Source organism: Ornithodoros turicata, chromosome 10, assembly GCF_037126465.1.
Source record: "Ornithodoros turicata isolate Travis chromosome 10, ASM3712646v1, whole genome shotgun sequence".
NCBI lineage: Eukaryota > Metazoa > Arthropoda > Arachnida > Ixodida > Argasidae > Ornithodoros > Ornithodoros turicata.
In genome coordinates, this window is record NC_088210.1 from 15,306,979 (window position 1) to 15,323,945 (window position 16,967).

Sequence of the window (16,967 nt, forward strand, 5' to 3'; positions counted from 1 at the left end):
GAGGGTCGATTTCCGTCTCACCGCTACGGCTGCTGGAAGTCTTCGAACGTGTAGCGGAGAACGGAGACGCGAGCTATTAGTTGGAGACGGACGCCAGAACATATGGTGACGTCACCTACTGTTGGGAAATCCGAAACTAAAGTTTTGGGGGTTCTTTCGAAAATCCGTGAAAACCGCGTAATGTTCAGTGACTTCATTGATATTTTGTGGACTGAGTCTTTGAGTGAAGTTGATTTATAATATCACGTTGACTGGCATTTATTTAGTCTCTAGTAACACTTTTGAGAACTTTCTATTCATGGAGATGGGCGCAATAGAACGACAGATGATACATGCAGTGCAGTCTAACTCCAAATACGGAACGCCCTTTCGTTATAAACGAAATTGTTTATTTCGAATTATCGCTTTATTCGAAGTTTTACGCAATCCCGGCCGAAATACACGCGTTTCGTACCTGATTGTTCTGATTGTACTGCGAGCCGACTCCGCTTATTGCGAAGAGTGAACTGATAGAAGCTGGCAAACGCAGCTTGCTTTCATTCTTTTTATGTCCCTAAATTTGAAGGCTGCCAGCAGGGCGCTCATCACCAAGACTTGTGTCCTTGCTTGAATATTTGTTAAAAGCTCCCGCGGTGATACCGTGCGCTTCCGAGTTGACTGTCACTGTTTTTCGTGGGACTTCCACTTATATCGAACTTTTCCCTCAGTCTCGTCGAGTTCGTTATAACGCAGTTACTCCTTTTGCGAGACACCGACACTGTCGGAACAGAGTTGAACGCGCCAATATTTTCGTGTCCACAGTGCGCGTTACACATCGGACATTTTACCCCCAATTTCGGTAATATTCGGGGTTGCGCGTTAGGCACCGGAAAATATGATAAGTACTTAGGGAAAGTCCTGAATGGCGCCCGCACACCATGTGCGTCAGCTCGTTTAACATTACATGAAGCACATAATTCCTACATATCTCAACGAGGCAACAACCCGGACACTGTTAGGAATACCATAAACCTTCGTTATTGCGAATTCGCTATTTATTTATCGCATTATTCGAAGTTTCGCGCTGAAGTTTCCTGCCGAAATGCATGTGTTTCAACTGGGCGTGTTCGACTCCGCTTTGTGTGATGTGCGTATAGACCCAGCCTTGCGTCTTTCTCTCTTTCATTATCATTACACCTAAATTAAAAGAATGCAAATATGTACGCCACCAATGCTTGTTTTGAGGGCTCCTACAGCATTACCGCGCTCTTCCGAGCCTGCCCTCACCGTTCCTGTAACACTCCCCCACCTTTTATCGAATTTCCGCTTACACCGAACTTTTTTTTTTGTTCTGATCTCGTCGACTTCGTTATAACGAGGGTCTTACCGTAGAAACGCGTAGAAACCTCTTGAACCGCCATCTCGTTTCACATTTTCCGTCGCCCTCCGGTTTGTCGCTTCCTTCTCTCTCCTACGGACATCGCTGACCGAAGTAATCTTCCCGAGCGAATAAATAACGTCGTATACGTAACCCACACGAACCCCCCCCCCCCCCCTCCCTTCCTCCACCCGATATTCTTTTTCCCTTCTGGAACGCCGAATCCGCCTTCCATGCTTACAGCGAGGTATCGTTACAGCGCCCCTTTTACAATTCGCCGATGTCTCGCTCGATTTTGCAAAGGCACTCCCTGTTCTCTCTTCCTCTTAACTGGAAAGGTCACTCTCACTTATTCCATTGAACCGATAACTACAAAAAAAAAAAAGAAGAAGAAGAAGAAGAAGAAAAATTAGAAGAGATCCACAGGTGCGCGGATCGTCTTTCAAAAACGTCTTTCCTTTTTCTGCCATATAGCGTCATCATACCCGGGCAACACAACGTCATTTTTCTCTTTCTTTACATCGCTCTTCTTTCTTTTTTTTTTCCTCGCATTTTTTTTCCCTCCGTGTACAGAAGCTGTCTTCTGCGTTGGATGCATAAGGTGCCGAAGATCCTTCTCCGAGATCTTCGCGGTAAATGAAAAATAAGCAGTCCAAGGCTGGCTCCTCCCCCTATCAAGGTTTTGAGCTAACCACTCCCTCCGCAGGAATTCTGCTTCAATCTATTTTGCTCACCACTACCGTCCGCAATATTTTTGTTATATGTCGATCTCTCATCGTGCCTCGTTGTCTTGCAGAGGTAAGCGATCCAGTTTGAATCGGCATATATATAGTATAGGATCGGCAAGGGTGTAGAGTCCTGTAATTTACGGGAAAATATTAAATTTGACTACATTAAATTGAAATTACCGTCGTCGTGCGAAACTATTGAGCACCCAAAACAACAGGAAGTCTTAGTGTACGTAGGTTAGTATTACGGAGGTTGAATCGACGATTATGTGGAGAACGCCCAAGCAATGATCTCAAGGACGCTGGCTGACGAAAGGTCGTCGAGCACTGGTGGAGGGAAATTGAACCAGCACACGTCTGATTGCCGATCGGGTGTGCTGCCCACGACCTACTAAATCATAACGACCATGTCATAGACACCCCTTCCCAGCGCCGCATCTGGAAGCTAGCGGTGGCGCTACTCATCGGCCCGGTGATTGCTTCCTCAATTTCTGCAATACTTTGTACTTCAGCTTACCTTAGTATTTTTGTACAAGCGGTGCATGTCCCACGGAAGATGTGTCCTTCTAAAGTTGATTATCATCATCATTCCACGCGTTTTCATAGGAGCTGTTGCTGTCGTCTGCTACGGTAGTCGTACGTCCGCTTCTGCGCGTTCAAAATTCAAATTTCCATTGTCCAATCACGATGGAGATCTCGCGGGCCGATGAGTAGCGCCCCTAGCGGATCGTGCGGACGGGCTCCTCATAGTGGTTGCCGGATTATGACATGGTCGTTATAATCTAGTAGGTCGTGGTGCTGTCATATTGCACCACGCGAACGTCGGACTCTCATAAACATATACCGAGGCCTCGTTCAGAAAGACACGGACACACATTCACTCTTATGCTATACATTCTCACTTACATTTCGCTCCCATGCATCAGCTCGCGTGGCATATACCCTCGTTATTATGACCATGGTCGTTCCCGAAAATTTTGGTCATAATGCGGAATTGTCATATTAACGGGGGGGGGGGGGACTTGCAGTGGTTTCACTGCATTATTCCCCAGGAGTATGGTCGTAAAGCGCGTATGTCTTATTATCGGGGGTCATATTAACGAGGGTTCACTGTAGTGGATAGGATGAACGTTTTCCACGTCGTGACTGGGACGTGACGCGGGTTTGAATCCCCGCACCAGTTGTGCCGTCTAAGGTTTTCCCTGGTTTTTCTGGCAGACTTTCCAGACGAATGTCGGTACAGTTCCCCCTGAAGTCGGCCCAAGACGCATACAAACCCTCCTGTCCCCCACTCCTTCCTGACTGTCCTCTCTCTCCATCTGTCCACGTCTGTAGACCACTCATGGCCACGGTTGCTTCGCGGTGCTATCACGGAATTAAAACAAATATTTCCCTCCGTGCACTGTAACGTTCACACGCAAACGAACAGACCGCCTGTTTTGGGGCTTTGTTCGTACGTTTGTACATAAACGTGATTGTAGAGCAAATCCTATATAGATGTGCTTATCTCTTACCTGTTATATTGTGAACACGAATTTCGATTACTGTACTTTTGAAATGCTCGATCAGAGGCCATTCAACATCTGCAAAGTTCTCGGCCCATGGAGTAACCCTGGACATCAGTGCCGTGCACTTGGCGCTTTTCTGTCCTTTCTGAGGGCAACCGGCCTCCTCCACGAACTGTAGGGATTTCCTTCCCTCGTCATCCTCTCATATGAACCTCTTTGGAATGGGGTAGGGTCCTGCACTCAACGCAGGAAAACATCCCACATCATCATCATCCATTCATCTATGTTGTTGTTGTTGTTGTTTCTTGTCTTCTGGTTTCTCACTGTCAGACATAATCGAAAATGTTTTCGCTGAAGACCACCGTTTGCAGGTTCGTTAACAACAATATATATATATATAACTTTTTTTTTTCGTCGAATGTCAAAAATATAATTGCCGAAAACCAGACACAAAAGTTGGAGTCCGCCAATCACGACTGTGCTTTCTGCGGACGTTGCTATAGAGATGAGCCGTCATGAGCAGCCACTATAGAAGCCAGTGAAAGCAGGCCTCCTGTATCTATAGGTGGCGTTGCCAGCTGGCGATATCGGCGCAGGTGGCCACAAGAGGAAGATGCCCGTGTATGCTGTAATAGGCTGTAGTTAGCCTTGGGTAGTTTACCGAAAAGCTTAACCCAGTAGTTAACATTTCACTCTAGTCTACCCCCCCCCCCCCCACACACACACACCTGGCTAAATATTGGTCTTGGAATCCGCGCAACCGCGGATCACGCTCCAGTCCGTGAAATTTAGGTTATACGATTTGGTATCACTCAACCAGATTTAACACTATATTAATATCTGATCGGTATGTTGTCGGCGCAGAACCGTGTATTCACCGTGTATAGTGTAACCGTGTATTTCACGTACACTGCTAACCGTGGGCAATATCCTGCTACAGAGCCACAAGATATTCCGTTGCAGACGACAGGAAAACACGCTGACGGTGTCGTCTGCTGCGTGTCGTCTGCGAAATGCGCGGTACGCCACTCCCGATATTCCGCACCGTGCGAATGCTCAACATAACACGGGACAGAACTTCGGCTCTGTGAGCAGTGTTTTCGCTTTTTCTTCCACTATAGAGAATATTCCGTGAGGATGTCGCTCGCGTGAATACACGGTACGTGTCGCAGAAGTATGACAGACTGGTGCTTTTTTCTAAACGGACATCCGGGGCGTGCTGCGCACTTGTAACCCTGCTTAGATGGATGATGGCCCGCTGGACCGAGTACACGGCGTTCGAAGAAGCCCTCTTCTGAAGGGGAGGTACCATCCGCGCCCCCACGTGTGGGCGGGACGGATCTTGCTTGTGCAATGGAATCCAGGAATTTGCGCAGCCTTTTTTTCATATACTGCTCTGTCCAGTGAGACTAAGTCATATTTTCCTACGAGCTGAGCTGGTTGTGCCATCTAATTGGTTGTGCCAGCTGATGGTGTCAAACTGGAATGACCTCCCCCCCCCCCTGCCCACATATAGCGTCAGAACAAAATATATCGTCATTTATTTCCAAGTGCTATGACTATTTTCAGAACGAATGAATTTCTCTGCTTTGAGTGAACGAATTTTGTGTATTTATGTGTACATTGTTTTGGAATTTGTCGTTTTATGGGTACGAAACCTCCCTCCTTTATGTAAAACCCTTAAAAAGGGTCTTTAAAGTAAATAAATGAAATGAAATGAAATTTGTGGTTCGGAATTTGACGGGGCACATCGGCTAAGCGCTGGCTGTCGCTATAGCACGAGCTCGACCGGAGCTGCGAAATAATTAATCGCTTTTTGGGTAATTAATTAACGACAAGACAATAGGTATGCATTGTGGATGAACAGGAGAACAAGGATAGGCAACCACACGGAGACAGCATTCAACTATATAGGTAATTCAACTAGGTGGTTGAACGCTGCCTCTCTATGGTCGTGTGTCCTTGTTCTCCTGTTCGCGTGCATCCATGATTACTTAATTACTGTATCTAAACATTTTCAAAAAATGGGTAACTACAGTTGTAATTTGATTACATTCTGCCTGTAACATGCACTCAATGAACAGTTATCTTTTTGCCGTGACTTAACGGTTCTGTTGTGAATTTCTGTCCGTATAGTATTGTTTCTTACCAAAGGCTGAGTCTTTTGTGCCGCGTTTATTATTTTTTTATTTTCATTTTTCTTATAGCCAATGGTCTTGCACAGTTTTTAGCATTTACTTAAAACACGACGTACTCATACAAGGTTTTAACTGCGCCTGTGACACTCATCGCGCCCAATCAATTATGTAGACTTTTAATTTTGTAATGGTGGTATGTAGCTATGCACCACTTTAATGATGAGTACAACGTCTACTGCAGCAACAGCGACTAATTTAACATCAGCATTAGTTGTGCTCCCTTGCTTTTGTGCTCTGTTTTCTGCAGGTAACGATTTCGTTGTTCATACAAATATTTTTATAATCTAGTTCATTGTGTAAATTATGAACTTCTGGCACGAACAACACATTACTTTAAAATATGTCGTGGAAGACGGAGTATATGGGCACTTTAAACGAACACCGCTGGAGGTAACTCATACTAACACCCCTGTCACCCCGCTCCTTCCTGCTGCGTCCTCTCTCCACCTGTCCACATCGGTACGGCGCTCATAGCTACAGTTGCTTCGCGGCGTTAACACCGAATCTTTTAAAAAAAAAGCTCCTGTCGCGTGTTTCCCACGGGAGGGAGCTATTTTATCGTCGAACAGCTCGATTATCTGCTCAAATTCAACAACTGAGCATGATGTTCGCGTTATGTGGAGATATTTATTTGGTTATCTTAGAACAAAATTATAATATTTCTCGAGCATCCCGTGTCAGTTGGATCTCGCAAACTGCTTGAAAACCTTCGAACTTAACAGTTATATTTCCACTATGTATCGTCCACATGTATCGTCGTATATTGTTGATCTATACCCCAACAGATTCAGTTAGAAAAAAAGGCTTAAGAGTACTCGTTCTTTTTTCTGTATGCATGTGATATTCTTGAAGTTGACGACCACAGGATGAAAATCGTGCGCGTATTTTGTTGTTCTTACATTAACACGTAACGGTGGTAAAAAATAAAAATAAGAATATAGGACTGTTACGATTGTGTAACACGAATTTCAGCGGCATAGCTGTTGTGTGTGGATGTTGACACTTTTATATATGACACTGATATATGCACAACTACTTCAGAGTGTACTGCCTCGATCGTGATCTGTAAAGTGAGTGGTGATGTGTAGAGCTGGGATTAGCGGGACAAAAATATTACTAAAAGCGGAACAGGAAACGCTGAAAAAAACGGGACGCTTTCTGGGACAACGTACCCATCTCTGAGTATATGTCAAAACTGCGTTTATTAGCTTTAGATTATTTTGACTTGTTTCGCATCACCGAAACCGACAGTCAACATACAGAAGAAGCAGACAGAGAAGAAGAAGAAGAAAGAGAAGCGGAGGTGGGTGGGGGGAGGATTTTACTGGCAGAAAAGAAAAAAAAGGAAAAGGAAAGATGAAAGGGAGACGAGGAGGGTTTTGTGTGATATAACCACAGCGATTTCCCGATGCCGTTTTCCCGCTACGACCGTTTTACGAGTGGGAGATACGCACATTCGTCGTGCCACCGATTAATCAAATAAATTCGTCGATGACAACTCCCCCGAAAAGCAAGACAAACAAACAAACAAAATAAAAACATTCCCAGCGACTTGATTACAAGAAGTTCGGACAACTTTATTTACGCATCCTCTTCATTGCAGTACTGATGAGAAGCGGTTGAAGGTGAGTGATTGCAATCTGGCGCGAACTTTGACTCCTCTCCGAGCTCTTAATCCAACTTGTATGGGAAGGACGGAAGTGGTCACGCATCATCGACACACGTCGCCACATGGGGGCGCGACTAGTGTCGCGAGGTGGTGTCGTTTGTGCGGGTGGGAGGCTCAGATAGGTCTCTCGAGGATTGTTTACTGACCAGAAAGGTGTACATGTGGACGAGGTATGCGGTTACGAGTCCTCCGGGCATCTGGAATTTGTGCGTACAAATATTTTTCCAAGCTCCGCGGATAAGGGCACGATGTGGTGTCTTCCCTCTGTGGAAAGGGCGATATCTGTGTTGCTGGCCGCACGTGGCGGTAAATGTTGATGATGAAGCAACGAGTTGCGCGTGATGATGGGATTACTGACCCGAGCAGCACGACATCTTGACCCAATATTTATTTATTTATTTCAGAATACCTCAAAGGTCCCTTGGGGACATTACATGGGGGAGTGGGTTACAATAATAAACAGCATCACGAGTATATGTAAATCACATTTAGCACAGAAAAATAGTGAAAATACAACGCATACGGTAATGTGAGATAATAATATGATATACAACGAAGTTTATGCATGAAGAAACAACAACATCATAAGCTACAATGAAAAATGGATCATGTGATATACGTTAATAGTATGTTAAGAGGGCCAGTATATTGGGCCGGTATTGCCGATACTGGGCCAATGTTATGCCGGTATTGCCGATATTGGGCCAATATTGGACCAAGATGTTGTGCTGCCTGGGGAAGCAGGTTACTGCCAGCAAATACGTATATTTTCCGGTGTATAACGCGCACTCGTGTATAACGCGCACCTTTAAAAACGGGCCGCATTTGTAAAAAAAAATCGATGTATATGTTCTGCCACCAGTATACATACGCAATAAATCAAGGCGGTATATCATATATGCATATGCTTTATTTGAAACATATTTAGTCAAAGCCGTGAAACTCCGATGCAGCAGAGTCGGTGTCATATCCCAAGCAGCACCACATATTGGCCCAATATTGGTTCAATATTGGCAATAGAGGCTCAATATTGGAACAGTATTGGCCCGGTATTGCCAATATTGGACCAATATTGGGCCAATATGTTGTGCTGCTTGGGATAGTATACTTCACTCTCCGCTCCACTTTCGGTTTCGCGTCCCTTCTAAATCACGCCAGCCAGATGCGAAGCTCAGGGACACGAAAAGCCCGATTCAAGAACAAATGCGGCCAGTGCGTTCTCAAAACCGAGCAACATTGTATATTCTTCTTTGTGGGTGTGTCCAGATCTACCAGATCTCTGACACTTTTTAACCTTTTACGAAATCCAGTGCCCTTTCGCCGGTTTTGTCACTTGACCCTAAGAGAGTTGGGACAAAGCCGCAGCACACTCTGGAAGACGCTAGAATTTTTACGACACCGACCTGAAAAGGAACTCTGCAGGAAAATATTTCCGTATATAGCGCGAACCGTTTTAGATAAGGCCGGTACCTCTTCAGAGTACTTTTTTAACGTATAACGCGCGCGTTATACAACGGAAACTACGGTAATCATGTGACGTGCAAAACATGAGTAACCTTTCACTCGTACGTACGACATTTACCCAGTATATATAGGGCCAGTATCTCGCGAAGTTTGCAACGGCTATTCATAAGAGAGATCAAAAGGTTAGTCGGGTTTGCTGGTTAACATGGGCGGAAGCTGTCAACGGATAGTAGCAGTTTCGGCTTGGCACTTGATGGTGTAAAAACGTATACGGCTATCATGCACCGAGCCTCGACAAAAACGATTGCTTGGTCTAAAATTGGACGATGAAACGAAATATATTGAATGATAACTAGTCTGCAATTGGACTAAATATGTGGAACGAACACTGGTCTGAAATTGGGCTAAATATGTCGAATGATAACTAGTCTAAATTGACCCAAATATGGCAAATGGTAACTGATCTAAAATTGGTCTAAATATGTAGAATGATAACTAGTCTAAAATTGGGCTAAATATGTCCAATGCGAAAGTATTCTGTACAGAAATTTGTGCAGAAGCCCCGCTCCTTCCTGCTGTCCTCTCTCCATCTGCCCACATCTGTACGCCGCTCATAACCACAGTTGCTTCGTGGCGCTAACACGAAAAAAAAAAAAAAGACACGTGAAGACAACGCTCGAGGGATCCATTCATTTTGGGCAAAAATCATTCATTTAGCCTACTAATTGAACTGACAAAACTGGAATGCCCATTTGTTGCGTTACTTGCTCGCGAGCGCGACAGCTTTTCACGGATGTGCTTCACGACATCGTGGCGACGTTTCGGATGAAGAATATAGGTTGCTCGTTAACGATGCATCACTCAGAGTGCGGAAATGCCGTGTCTCTGCCTCCTAGCTCTTGTCGTCCTCACAGCTATTTTAGTACGTCGCCTTTGAGGCACATAAACGAACGGGCTATTCCACAAAAGTTCTATATATCGCCGTATTTTTGTCGTGATCAAAAATACTCCCGAGGTCCTTCGGCGGATTAAAAAGAGATGATGGCATAGAAGGCAGAACACGTCTGCAAGAACAACAACAACAACAAACTTTTTGTAACTCAGTAAAAGTGGATGTAGTAAATTCTCGTGATTTTTCGCTGAATATCGACACACGTGACCAGTTGCTCTCGAACAGACCTGTGGAGATGGCTTGAAATACACTGCAGGTTTGTGGGCGGACTCGTCTCACGTGAAAATTTATACTCAGTTTTTTATTACTTGTACCACAGCTGTAAACGGAAATACGTCATTGTAGCTTTCGCAGTGCTACTTCCTGTTAGGGGCGTTCGGATGCTATAGACCTACATGCATCGCTAGAATCCCGAGAGCTTGTGCCGAACTTAATTATCGAACTTATCGCAGTGCGGCGCTCGCTATACATGGCCAAGAATAGTGACGATATTCATTGGATGACCTCGGTGTGTAAAATGTGATAAAATATTATGGTATGGTTAAGAGTAATAAAATCGCAATTTTTATGGCACGCGTTTTGAAGAATTCCATTCTATAGAAATAACTGATCATGTGTGCATTTTCATATGCACACTAAAAAAGTACGGCGACAAATATAGCAGACGACAGTTACTGTCGTCTGCTACGATTTTCTGCTGCCGAAGAGCGTGCCGGCCGACGTCCAGCATTTGAATGAGTTCAGGTTAATGTTCTACGTCAAAGTTAAATAGATATAACATCTCGAAGACACATCAATAACGAATTACACATGAGTGATGCACACAGTTGTTGAAACCACGTTAGGGGAAAGTCGCAGCACATAATTGCCAGGGTGGAGGGAGATACAGTGTAACCATTTCCTGTAGCAGATGTTTCAGAGTATACCAGTGTGGGCGGTATGTGAACCAAGCGTGGCACAGCTTTTTCGTAGCAACTTCTCATACGTCTATAGTAGTACCACGACCTACTAGAGAATATAGCGACCATGTCATATGGACCCCTTTCCAACACCGCATTTAGAGGCTAGCGGTGGCGCTACGCATCGGCCCGATTATTGCTTCTTCAATTTCTACGGTACTTTGTACTTCGGCTTACCTTATTATTTTTGTACAAGTGGTGGATGTCCCACGAGAGTTGCTTGATTATCATCATCATTCTGCGCGTTTTCATAGGCGCTGTTGCTGTCGTCTGCTACGGGAGGTACGTCCGCTTCTGCGCGTTCAAAATTCAAATTTCCATTGTCCAATCATGATGTAGATCTCGCGGGCCGATGAGTAGCGCCCCTAGCGGATCGTGCGGACGGGCTCCTCATAGGGTTTGCCGATTACGACATTGTCACTACAATCTAGTAGGTCGTGAGAAGTACACACATGTAGGCTTAGGGATACCACCGTGAACGTTCGTACGTGGTCCATGTGGACACTGGACGGCCTTGCGGCGGGCGTAACGCTGCCCCAACATTTCGCCTTTTAAAGGCAACATACCTCCGTGCACATTCACCTCGTCGAGACGAAACCAGAGACGGAGTTATTAATGATATCCTTTTGTATTCCGGGCGCCACAAAGAGAAAGCAATTTGTGTAGTCTCCTCCCTCCAAGTACAGACGCACTGGAAACGTAATTAATAAAAGCAAACGAGGATCTCCTTGGAAGAACGATATTAATTAAAAGGCAGAGGAACACCAAGATCAAACCTATACATAGGATGAGACGTGGATTCTGTTGGAAAAGGTTATCACTCGCAGGAATCAGGCGGATCTTCCTCACCCCCCCCCCCTCCTTTGCTTCTGGAATCGCCTATATAATGTATTGACGACCGTGCAGAGAAGCAACAGTGTTTTTTGGTTTGTTCCTCTTTATATTTGTTTCATATGTGTTGCTGCGGGAGTAAATGCGTTCGTTGCTTGTGTAACAGAGAGATACGTGATGTCATGACTGCTGCGTTAGCTGTTGCTGTTTGTATTGTTCCACGGCAACATGCATTAAGGGATCGTGCATAAGCGCGCTCATAGGTACAGTTGCTTCGCGGTGCTAACGTGGAATTTAAAAAAAAATCTCCCATTGTAAACCGGAAATGATAATCCAGACTTTGAATGACACCTTGGTATTTTTTTTTTTTAATATGAAGTCCGTGTAGCTACTGTTTCCATGAGCGGGTCGGAATCTGATACTAAGTCGTAGCGTACTGTCGCATACTGCAGTGTGTTCGGAACCCAACCGCAGGTTGTGTTGTCTGAGGCGTTCTCTAGGTTTTCCGGCAGTCTGATATTGGCAGAGTTCCTCCTGAAGTCGGACCAGGACGTATGGTAGCCTCTCCTACTTGATGTCCTCCCTGCCTTTGGCCGTGTCCAGACGCCGCTCGCTGCCACGGTTGCTGCGTGGTATTTGCACGGCATAAAAGAAACTGTTTCCCTGCAACGAGACGGATCCATGACACTTACAAAAAAGCGACGTGATGCAGGTAAAAGGGAGCGAGGTCCACGGCGTTTGAAACTTTTGTCGCGTTAGTCTCAGCGCGAGATGTTCCCGAAAACGAGGAAAAGATGCTGCCGCATCTTCCTCTAAAACAAAAACGAGCCGAGCATGCTTTGACAAGGTTATTCTTAGTTGCGCTAATAAAGAACACTATACGAACAACTAAGGTGCAAAATGGGGCCTCTTTCAAATTAAGAAGACGTCGTCCGTCACCCAAAACCGCGTCCAAGAAGGAGAGAGCCTTGCATGCAAGACGGAGACAAGACAACCCCTCGCCATTTTCCGGTCGTTGAGCCGCCAAACAAGCTCGGGGAGATGAAAAAAAGAAAAGAAAAATACTTCTTCTTCATTAGTCAAAGGTGTCACTCACCACCAGAGCGTCCATGTTCCGGCAAATGTGTTGTTGCTGTCATGCTACCCTGTCTTGTTGCGCGGTAGCAGTTTGTTTTGCAGATAGGGCTGTTCCTTTTCGGCTGCGTTAATGGGTGCAACCTTCCTTGCAGTGAAAATTTTTATCATTTCGTTAGTTGCGCGGGTGCACCGTAAGCTGGAAATGAAGCGTTTTGTTATCATTGGTCGCGCAGGGGCGCTGCTAAGCAATTTTTCAGGGAGGGGCAAGAAGGTCTCGGACCCGGGCGCCACTGCACAGTCCCCCAGGATGAGGGTGTCGTTCTACAGCTCACTCTTGCGCAATAACTCCGAGCATACAATCAGTAACGTCTGTCATTAGAACGCTCCCGCTACCGTCTGTGCTTCTCGCAACTTGTTGGTACCCGAGATGTTGCTGTTCGTTGAATTACCGCAAGTTACACGGCCCGTGAGCCGAGACTTTTAGATATCATTTTTAACGGAGTTCGAGATAACTCGTTACTGTAACTAAGTTCCTTTTTTTGGTAACTTGTAACTTAACTCGGTACTTTTGCGCCCTGGTCAAAGTTACCTTTTAAACCAAAGGTTACCTCAAGGTCTAACTCAACTGCTCACGCGTGCTGCACCTGCGTAATGCTATTTTGTGTACGAAGTAACTTGGAAGTAACTCGTTCTTTTTTTTAAGTAACTCAGTAACTGCGAGTTAATTTCAGGCCGAAGAACTTCGTTATTAACTTTGTTACATTTTTCACACAGTAATGACAGTATCTTAACTGGTAACGAGTTCTTTTTGACGGGTAACTTGTCAGTCTATGATTTTTAAAGATGCTGATCGATTCACCTCTTTGAGTGTGGATCGTTCCTCTATTGCGCGGGACCGTTCTCATTTCCTAAAATAATGAAGGTGGTCAGATTCTAGTAGAAATTAGCATTACGTATAAACTAAGTAGGAATTAAGTATCACAACAGAGCAGAGGAATGACGAGGAAGACATGGACGTTCTTGCAAGACTAATGGAAAGTTCCTTTATTTTGGGTACAACAACCATGCAGTCGAAACGCCAGAATACAGCCAGCCAGTTGACAGCTTACAACCAGCTTTCATGGTTCCACGCTCTTATGGTTCGCAATATGGTTTTCGTGCACCCTGAAGTCACGACAACAGTTTTGCCCAGTTTCAACCACGACCTACTAGATTATAACGACCACGTCATAATCGACGACTCTTATGAGGACCCCGTCCGCATGATCCGCCAGGGGCGCTACTCATCGGCCCGCGAGATCTGCATCGTGATTGGACAATGGAAATTTGAAATTTGAACGCGCAGGAGCGGACGTACGACTACCGTAGCAGACGACAGCAACAGCTCCTATGAAAACGCGTAGAATGATGATGACAATCAACTTTAGAAAGAAGCTGATGATGATGATGATTAGAGTTTTTCTGGCGCAGCGCTTTAGAAAGAAGCATCTCCCGTGTGACATCCACCGCTTGTACAAAAATACTAAGGTAAGCTGAAGTATAAAGTATTGCGGAAATTGAGGAAGCAATAACCGAGCCGTTGAGTAGCGCCACCGCTAGCTTCCAAATGCGGCGCTGGGAAGGGGTGCCTATGACATGGTCGTTATAACCTAGTAGGTCATGGTTTCAACATAACTCATTCCTGATATTCAGCACTACTCGACTCATTGCAAAGGTGTTAGGCCCTCCAGCAAGAGAAATGCAGCTCTGACTATGCGCTTGTGAATTTTATTGCACAGTGTTCTTTGGAATCCGTTTGTTAGGTTTCGTGCACTGTCAGTGTGTGATGTTGCGTGATTGTTGCCGTTGTACCGTATCGTCGTTGTTGCTATTGCGCTGTCGTCGATGTTGCGCACGTGTTAAGAGGCGCGCTTACATGGCAGCAGAAGGCCTATGGTCTTGCGCACTTTCCGTTGGTATATCCTGGGGAGTGCCGATTGTATGAATATACGGTATGTCAGTGTTTCCCCGTGGTAGAGCAACCGTTGGCACCGCTTTGCAAACGCATGGGACGTTTTTTTGGCACTGTTTTTGGTTGACGTCACCATTCCGTAAGTCAGCTTCACCTCACTGTCGAAATGATTTTTGTAGTGGCGAGGCAAACTGCCAAAGCCGCAACTAAACTAACCGAAACTACCATAAACTAACCGAAACTAGAGGGACTGCCGAAATGGGTTTCGTGGGGGCGAGGTAAGCTGCCAAAGCCGCAACTAACCTAAAATCAAACTAACCTAAAACTGTCATAAACACTAAATTCACATAAAAATGTCACTAAACCAATCTAGTATATCATAAACTAACCAAAACTAGTGATAGTTCAGCTTAGTTTAGTCCGGCTTTGGCAGATTGCCTCAAAATCCATTACGACAGTGAGGTGAAGCTGACTTGCGGAATGGTGCCGCAAACCAAAACATTGCCCTTTTTTTCTTCTTCTTCTGCTTCTTCTTTTTTTCAACTGAGCGTACTGAATAACGAAAGTGTAGGATCACTGTGTAACCCGGACCAGCTGACCTTTCCGAAATAAACGTATATCCCCCCCGCCCCCAGACAAGCAGTGAACTGCACAGCCGGAGGTTTTCAAGGTGGTCCAACAACAACAACAATAAATGATGGAAAAGTGGTGATGTCAAGGTCCAGTGAAGGTGGTCCAGGATCAACGCATCACGTGCGTTTTTCCGACGTGACCAGTTTTGGGACCATTTGGAAATGTTTCCAAAAAGAGCGTTGTTTACAAAATGTGCTTCGCAGCTGAGTACACCAGGAACAGGACGAAGGGATATGCCCGCCATGTGATTTCGGGGGGGTCAATCCCCCGGCCCACGGTTGCTGGGTGCTGTTCCACGTTCACGGCTAATTTGTCCGTTTTAGACTTGACGTACGAGGTGTTGTCAACCGTACGCCACATGTGATACTCTCTTTGACTGGAACCGCGCGTATCTGCTTTCAGTTCGGGACACAAGTTCGTGCGAAGCATGTGTGTATACTAAGGTACTTAGCACACGGCGAACTGTCTCATGCCCTGGGAAAGGAGGTGTTACGCCAGCTTTGTTTACGAATAACACTTCGTGGTCTCCCAGTAATTTTATTTTTACTCATTTCGAGCGGCAGCGAGCAGAGAGCATTCAGACGAACATGAGGACACGTTCGCTTCAAAATTGGATTCTTTTAAACTGTAACAACGGTAACAAAAAAGCGGTGAAGAAAATGGAAATGTGTAGATACGAAACGACGAAGGTGTTTTGGAAATCAGTTATAAAAATAACGCAGAAAAGAGCAGTCCTAAACTCGAGAACAGTAGTTGTTGCTGGAAGCAGCACGTTTCGATTTGTTGCAAGTTATTTGTGACTGCGAACATGTTCTACGTGAAGTGCCATATACAGTATATAGCACCGGTCGCAACAAAGAAATGAACCCACGCTTCTGTTCAGCCGTGCGTGTTTAGTGTGCATGTGGAACTGTGAGAGTCAGACGTGTACGGCGCATTGTTGCTAAGCAGAGGTCTACTTCGATTTATTCGCAGGTCCGTCCAAGAAACGTCTGAAAAAGTCGGAGCTTCAGGCCACCCTCGATGCACCTCCTGCGGAACACGACGGAGACAGCAGTTAAAAGTAATTATAATAATAATAATAATAAAAAACGCAAATACGCATACTATTTTCTGTCTGTACGTGTGCTCATGCGCACGGGCTATTTGTGTATTGTTTCTTTGGTATTTTGCCTTCTAGTTACTGTTTGAGGGATGCTTGCCTTATTAGTTTATTCCACATTTCGCAGTACTGTATATACCAGTCATGTTTCTGCAGTCTTGCCGAGATTTGCGGTGTCACCATTCTTAATTGCGCTGTAACATTGACATGAGGCACTGGCGATGATAATAATAATAATAAGTAATATAACGCATATTTTATACTATACCTATACTAAACATGGTGAAGAAAATCGGATTGCATATTATCAACTTATTATCGGAAAGACAGGACGCATTGATATAGCGTTATTACCCCAAGTGGTCCTTTTGTACATGAAACAAGGAGGTCATTGAGGTCATAGAAAGGTTTGCACTCAGTTTTATATGAGAAAATTGACGAAGAACAAAAAGAAAGAGACGTAGTATGATGATGTATACTAACGCTCGCCGCTGCGACGATACAAAACGCGCGATAAATACCGACGAAGCGCCCTGAT

At 45.1% G+C, this 16,967-nt stretch overlaps 1 protein-coding gene across 1 annotated transcript in view; it reads left to right on the forward strand.

Moving 5' to 3' along the window:
* Positions 1-16,431, forward strand: part of LOC135370653 (probable RNA-binding protein 19) — a 44,377-nt gene extending 27,946 nt beyond the window's left edge. The window contains exon 27 of the mRNA XM_064604440.1: positions 16,303-16,431. Within this exon, the coding sequence (XP_064460510.1) occupies positions 16,303-16,388 (86 nt within the window). The 3' untranslated portion in view covers positions 16,389-16,431. The remainder of the gene's footprint in view (positions 1-16,302) is intronic.
* Positions 16,432-16,967: the final 536 nt, after the last annotated feature.